Source organism: Fukomys damarensis, unplaced genomic scaffold (assembly GCF_012274545.1).
Source record: "Fukomys damarensis isolate Sample0158 unplaced genomic scaffold, DMR_v1.0_HiC HiC_scaffold_17, whole genome shotgun sequence".
In the NCBI taxonomy this organism is placed as follows: Eukaryota; Metazoa; Chordata; class Mammalia; order Rodentia; family Bathyergidae; genus Fukomys; species Fukomys damarensis.
In genome coordinates, this window is record NW_022900929.1 from 19,056,656 (window position 1) to 19,064,076 (window position 7,421).

Here is a 7,421-nt window from a genome sequence, read left to right on the forward strand (position 1 = left end):
AGGGGCGGGGCCTCGGCGGGGGTTGTGGGGGTGACCCAGCCACGTGGGTGTGTGAGACCGGATGGCTGCTGCTCATGTCTGCCTCTGTCGCCAGCTGTGGAAACCGGGGACATGGGCAGGTTGAGGATCTCCGGGTCTGTGGCTGGTGTGTGGACAATCTGAGAGGACCCCCACTTCCTCCTCACAGGGACATCCGGGGAGCTGGGCATGCTGCGGCCCATCAAAATTGAGCCCGAGGACCTGGACATCATTCAGGTCACCGTCCCAGGTAAGAGACGGAGGTGAGAGGGCTGAGCTGAACCTTCAGGAAGCAGCGTCTCCGGGAGCCAGGGCTGCCCTGTCCTCACCTTCAGGGCCTGTCCCTCCAGGAAGAGCCCAGGCCGGCTCCCTGGGTTGACCAGAGTGGCAGTGGGCGCGCGGCATGCCCTCCGGGACGGGGGCTGCTGCTCTGACCCTTGCCCCAACCTCACCTCCCTGGCCCAGCTTCCCTGGGGTCTGTGAGGTCAGAGAGAGGACCGAGTTTGATCTGGACTCAGCCCTGACCTGAGTTACTGCCTACATCTGTAGAGAAGCGATGCACCAGCCCGAGGGGGGTGGCCCTCCCCTGTCTCCTAGCACCTTGGGAGGCTGAGGCAGGAGGATCCCAAGTTCTAACCTATCCTGGGCAATTTAGCAATTTAGCAAGCTCCTGTCTCAAAAAATAAAAAGGGACTGGGGATGCAGTGTGAAGTCCTTCGGTATAAAGACCCGGAGTTCAGTCCCCACAGTACAAAAACAAGAGGAGTCCGTCCTCCCCAGAGACCCGGCAGGCCTTGCCCTCCCAGTACCCCAGGGCACGGCTTCCGAAAGGGTCCTGGCGAGCGGCCCACTGCCACCCAGAAACAAGAGGAGTCCTCGCCGTGGAGGCTCGTCCTCCCCAGAGACCCGGCAGGCCGTGCCCTCCCAGTACCCCAGGGCACGGCTTCCGAAAGGGTCCTGGCGAGCGGCCCACTGCCACCCCGGGGACCGTGACCGGTGGGATGGGAGAATGCCCCGGTCACCGGGTGTCCTCCCTGCAGATGCTTCGCCAGCCTCCGAGGAGATGACAGACTCACTGCCGGGCCACCTGGCGTCCGAGGACTCCGGCTACGGCATGGAGGTGGCGGCTGGTGAGCCCCGGGTGGCCGCCCTGGAGGGGTGGGGGGCGGGAAGCTCAGGTCCGGGGCGTGGGGTGCCTTGCTCTGCCGAGGAGGGATGAGGGGCAGCGGAGCGTCCCTTACCTGAAATGCCTGGAACCGCGAGGGTCCGGAATTTGGTTTTGTTGGTTTGTTTGTGGTCCTGGGGATGGAACCCAGGGCCTTTGCCCTGAGCTACAGCCCAGCCCTTTGTTTATTATTTTTTATTTTGAGTCAAGGTCTTGCTAAGCTCCTCAGTTGCCCAGCTGGGCCTTGAATTTGTAACCTTCCTACCTCAGCCTCCCCAGGTGAAGCACCATCCCTGGGCCTGTCGTGGGTTCCTGAAGCAGTGGCATTTGGTTCACACCCACCCCGTCCCAGAGAGATGGTTGCCATTGCCATGGGCTCCCCAGGGATTCCGGTCTGTAGGTGGGGACAGAGCCAGCCAAAGAGCTGATGTGATGAAGAACGATGACTTAAACTGAATTCCTCTGCCTTTCGGGGAGAAATTTTTATTTTGAGATAGGGGCTCACTCAGTTGCCCAGTCGGCCTGAGCTTGTGATCCTCTTGCCTCAGCCTCCCCGAGTTCTGGGATTCCAGGTGTGCACCTGGAATGTGGGGGCGTACGTGCATGTTTACATGGACGGGTTGAGATGACTGGGAAGAGGCCCAGGTTCAAACACAAGGTCTGTTTCCGGTTCACTCCCTCCTTGTGCGCACAGCCTGAAGGTAACTGAAAACAATTCTGTGGATGGAACAAAAGTTTCACGGTGTGGAATCTTCTGCTTGTGGATCTCGTCCGAGCTCAGAAAGTTCTGGATTTCGGAGCACTTTGGCTTTTGGACTTTCTGATGAGGCATGCAGACCCCATACCTGGCCGGCGCTCCTGCCCAGCTGTGTTCCATCCAGGACTCTGGGTGGGATTGGTTTATAGCGGGATACTGCATCTTTGCCATGCAGATTAATCTGTTTGTTCATTTAATAACTATTTGTTGAACACCTACGGTGTCTTGGACCCCGTTAACTCCTATTAGCCTGTGCACAGTTCAGGGAACAGAGCAGTGAACTGAATGGGCAGAAACCCTGTGGGGCTGACACTGAAGCACAGAGTGACAGGGAGCAGATACAGGGGACACAGCTGGGAAGTAGGGTGGTCAGGGAAGGTGGGGTGGTTGGTATTGGATTAGGGAGGACAGAGAGGACCTCACCAAACAGATGACCTTCCAGCTGGCCTATAGGAGGTCCCTATGGATAATGGGAAAGAGCTTACCAGAGCAACAGCAGGTGCAAAGGCCCTGAGGCCGCCTAGGCCCAAGGCATCTCAGAAAACAAGTAGCTCCGTTAACTGGAGTAGAGCAGGCAGGGGGACAGCAGATCAGTGAGGTGACCAGGTGGGTTTGATCAGGGGCTTGCTTCTCAGGGGCTGGAGTGACACTGGGACCTTGAGGCTAATGGGGGCATCTTAGCAAGGTTCTCAGGCCCTGGATTTGTGAATACACTGCAGAGGGGAGGAGACAGAGACAGACTGCCTCAGCCTCCTGAGTGCTGGTGTTACAGGCATGTCCCGCCATGCCCAGCTAGGTCCCAAAGTGATGTAGGCAAGGGCTGGCATGGTAGTGTAGCCTGTGACCCCAGCACTCAGGGAGGCTGAAGCAGGAGGATCACATGTTCAAGCTCAGCCTGGACAGTTTAGTGACTTAGTGAGACCCTCACTGTTGTCTCAACTAATAAAAGCACTCCGTGTGAGGGCCCTGGGTTCAATCCCTAGTGCCCAAAATAAGTCATAAAAATGTAAAACTATTACACCATTGAAGTGATCTAGGCTGGTGGCTAGACAGGTTTGCAGCAGTAGGCAAGAGGGTTTTCAACATTTTTTTGCACTGTTTAAGAAATGTTCAAAAACATAAAAACAAAAATGTCCGGGCCAGGGATTTAATCCCCAGTACAAAAAAAAAAAAATCCAACCACACACACAAGTTTAATGAGTCTCATGTACCCAGTGCCTTTGCCAGCAGTTATCAACAGATGTTATAGGTAATAAAGATGTGACAGGTACGTACAGGATTTTTTTTTAAGGAATTGTTATTAAGAAAAAGGGTATCTCCCAGGTGGTACATGTCTGTCTCAGTATTCTGGGAGGCTGAGGCAGGAGGATGGCAAGTTTGAGTCCAGCCTGGGAGACTTAGTGAGACCCTGTCTTAAAAAAAAAAAAAGCAGAAAGGGCTGGGGATACAGCTCAGTGTGAAAGCCCTAAGTTCAATCTCTGGTACCACCAAAAAAGAAAGAAAAACCTTCTGATGTGTGGCATTCCAGGCAGCTGGTCTGGGGCTGGGGTCTCAGGGTGCAGTGATGTGTGGGGTGAAGTGACTTCAAAGCGGGGCTCAGGTGTTGGTGCAGGCAGACAGGAGCCAGTCTCAGGCAGCACCCGCAGGGACTGGAGGGGGAGGCACACCCGTCCCCCAGAGGCTTCCAGTGATGTGCGCCGGAGGACGCCACGCCTCTTCAATTCAGATCTGTTCCGGGTCTGGTGCTTTGGGCCATGAGATCACTAGGTTCCAGCGAGCCACTGAGATGGGACATGGCTGGGATCGGTGTCCACACAGGGACAGGGAAGAACTGAGCCATGTGGCCGCCTGGCACCATCCCTGCAGGGCCCTTAGTGTTGCTGAGTTGGACTCTGAGGTCCAGGCCTTTCCCCCACCCCACCCCAGTACAGAGGATTGAACCCAGGGCCTTCTCCTTTGAGTTACCTCCCCAGCCCTTCGTTTTTAAACTTTGAGACACTCTTGATAAGTCACTAAGTTGCCCAGGCCTGGCTTCAACTTGCAATTCTCCTGCCTCAGCTTCCTGAGCACTGGAAGTACAGGTGTGTACGTACCACCTGCCCTGCTAGGTCCCGGCCACTCAGTCTGGAGGACTTGGGCTGCAAGGAAGGGGCCCTGTGACCACACAGCTCCTCGCTGGGGCACCGCATTCCCTGCTTAGGCCGTTGGTGGCAAGTTCCAGCTTACACTGTGACAAGAACGGGTGACCAACCGGGAAAAGGGAGAGGTGGTGCGCATACACTGCCAGTGTGACCTCAGGGGAAAGCAAGACTGGGCCCAGGCTGGCCTTCTGTCAGCCATCGGGCTTTCTCTTTGGGAAGCACGGTCACGACGCATTTGGGTGAGGGGTGAGGACACTGGGGTTTGAACCTAGGGCCTTCACACTGAACCACAGCCCCAGTCCTTTTTATTTAGACAGGGACAAAAAAAAAAAAAGAAAAAAAGAAAAAAGACAAAAGGGCTGGAGATTTAGCTCAGTGGTTCTGCTGCCTGCCTCTTAAGCATAAGGTACCGAGTTCGATCCCCAGTACCAAAAAGAAAAAAAAAAAAGACAGAGACTTGCTGAGTCCCTCCTGCCTCAGCTTCCCAGAGTGCTGGGATGACAGGCATGAGCCGCCCCATGCGGAGGCCACGTCCTGAGTTCAGAGTGTGCAGTGAAGCCATCATGTTCTGAGCCCCAGCAGCTGCTTGTCCCAGTCAGGGCCAGAGCACTCTGTCACCCAGGCCGGCGTCGCTCCCTGCCCCCTCCCGCCTCTCCCTCTGTCCCCAGCCCCTTCCTGGTGTCTCCGCCATCTGACGCCCCGTGTGACCCCTGACAACGCACCAGGAGGGTGGACATCATCTTACTCCTGTGTGTGCCTGTGGGGAGGCAGGGGTGTGTCGGGAATGGGGTGCCCTGGTCCTTTGGGGGTGTTGGGCTGGGCGCCCGCCGCCCTCCCCAAAGGCGCAGGAGGTGGCCGACGTGGCTCCCAACACCCTCCCTTCTCTTGCAGACAAAGGGCCCGGCGAGGACCCGCGGCCGGAGGAGCAGCCCCTGGAGGGTGAGCCTGACCTGCCTCAGTTTACTCACACGTCTCCACCCTGCCCCTCACCGTCCCTTGTCCCTGGTCTCTTCCTTTTCTCCACCGTCTCTGTCCAGCACTTCGGTCCTGCAAGCTGGTGGGGGAGGCGGGGTCCAGGGCGGGGGTGGAGCCTAGGGAAGCTGCCCTGTCCCTCCCCGTGCCCACAGGGCTGGGCAGGAGCGGAGAAGCAGGGTGCCTCCGCCCGGGCAGCTCCGCAGGCGCCTTCTCTCTCCAGACAGCCACGGCGACGTGATCCGACCCCTGCGGAAACAGGTGGAGTTGCTCTTCAACACGCGCTATGGTGAGCAGAGGGGCAGGGATGCCACGTGGGGGCGCTCGAGGGGCATCAGCCCAGGGGCGGCTGAGGCTCTGCCTGGCTCGCCACTGGGCGCACTTGGCCTTGCACACCCGTGTTCTCACTCTGACCCTGGCCCGCGACCTCCCGGAAGAACTCTGTCCTTGGACACTTGGGGACTCCGAAGCCCGATTTTGCCTAGAGACCAGGAGGGCCAGGTGCAGGGGTCATGCGTAATCCTAGCACTCTGGGAGGCCGAGGCAGGAGGTTTATGGCAAGTTTGAAGCCAGCCTGGGCTACATAGTGAATTCAAGGTGAGCCTAGACTATATAGCAAAACCCTGTCTCAAAAACAAAGCAAAACAAGGCTGGGGAGTGGTTCTGCCACCTTCTGCCTCACAAGCACAAGGTCCTGAGTTTGATCCCCAGGGCCAAAAAAATTAAAAATTTTTAAAAAAAGAAAAGAAAAGAAAAATTCCAGGACAGGAAGAGAAGAGGAAAGGAGGCTGTGCTTTGTTAAGCTCCTCTGGTGTGCAGGAGCAAGGCCATGGCCTCGCATGTACCCCTCACCAACCCTCTCACAATCCCGTCCCCAGATGAGGGATCCGAGGCCTGCCTGGCCTGGGCCTCAAGTCCGGCTTGTTCTTTTTGGTTTGGTTTGGTACCGGGGATTGAACTCAAGCAGGCAACGGCAACACTAAGCTAAATCCCCACCACACTCTGGCTTGTTGTTGACATGTCTGTTTAGGCCCAAGAGAATTTGGTGGTGGTTTATGTTTTCCTGGTATTGGGGGTTGGGGCCCAGGTTTACAGTGAGTGACACGCCCAGCTCTCTGTTTATTTTTCATTTTGAGGCAGGGTATAAGTCGTTGAGTTGCCCAGGCTGGGCTAGAACTTGCCACCTTCCTGCCTCAGCCTCCCAGAGTGCTAGGATGTGTCGTACAGTTAGGGGTCATTCATGGTGGCAGTTCCCCAGGCTGGCCTCTGTGGCAGGAGGCAGAAGACAGGTGGCATCAGTGGATCCCAGGCTGCATCTCAGCAGCTGTCAATGGCTTCCACACTGTCCGGGCGTGGGGACAGGCCCATCCCCTGCCCTGTGACCTCAGACAGGTCCCACAGCCCTGCAGCAGGGGAGACAAGGTGTCCTCATCCGGAGAAGGCGGGAAGGTGGGCAGGACCGAGATGCAGGGCCCGACCTTGTCGCTGGCCGGCCCTGCATAGCCGCTGTCCGCTCTCCGTCCCCAGCCGAGGCCATCGGCATCTCGGAGCCAGTCAAGGTGCCCTACTCCAAGTTCCTGACGCACCCCGAGGAGCTGTTCGTGGTGGGGCTGCCCGAAGGCATCTCCCTGCGCAGGCCCAACTGCTTCGGCATCGCCAAGCTGCGCAAGATCCTGGAGGCCAGCGAAAGTATCCAGTTTGTCATCAAGAGGTGAGGCCCGGATGGGGGACACGGGAGCAGCGCCGGGCCATCCTCCTCCTCCTCCTCCTCGGGTGCCAAGTCAGGTTGCCAAAGCCCTTTCTGTTCCTTCCGCTGCCTTTTTCTTTTCTCCCTACTGGGATGGAACCCCTGGCCTTCACTCTGAGCTGCATCCCAGCCCTTTTATTCTGAGACAGGGTCATCCTGAGTCACCAGATTGCACGGGCTGGGCTCCGGCTTCCCATCCTCCTGCCTCAGCCTCCCAGTGTGCTGGGGTGACGGGTGTGCACCCCTGTACCCGGTTTTAGCTTCAGATTCTGCACAAAGTTGCCCGTTCTGTTCGTAGACGTTGAATCGGGCCACTCCACGCTGTGCGCTCCAGGCCCAGGTGCCAGTGCCCGGCTGATGCCCCAGAAGTGAGGGCGAGGGTGTCAGCTGGCCGGTCCTCAGGCTGGGTCCCAGAGCCCAGAGCAGCCCGGTCCCGTGGTTGGGCAGCTGGTGTCCCAGCTGGAGTCAGGCTGCTCCGTTGTGTAGACTGAGGCCCCTGCAGAGGGTGTTGCTCCTGGGACCTCGGCCACAGCCCTGCTGTGTTTTCCAGGCCCGAGCTGCTCACCGAGGGTGTCAAGGAGCCGGTCGCTGACAGCCAAGGTACCTGCGTTTGGGTGGCAT

At 57.8% G+C, this 7,421-nt stretch overlaps 1 protein-coding gene across 1 annotated transcript in view; it reads left to right on the forward strand.

Moving 5' to 3' along the window:
* The window catches only part of Gtf2ird1 (GTF2I repeat domain containing 1), a 44,162-nt gene that overhangs the window by 19,931 nt on the left and 16,810 nt on the right, over positions 1-7,421 (forward strand). The window contains exons 13-18 of the mRNA XM_010619072.3: positions 164-268; positions 1,059-1,148; positions 4,973-5,020; positions 5,277-5,342; positions 6,581-6,764; positions 7,351-7,400. Coding sequence (XP_010617374.2) covers positions 164-268; positions 1,059-1,148; positions 4,973-5,020; positions 5,277-5,342; positions 6,581-6,764; positions 7,351-7,400 — 543 coding nt within the window. The remainder of the gene's footprint in view (positions 1-163; positions 269-1,058; positions 1,149-4,972; positions 5,021-5,276; positions 5,343-6,580; positions 6,765-7,350; positions 7,401-7,421) is intronic.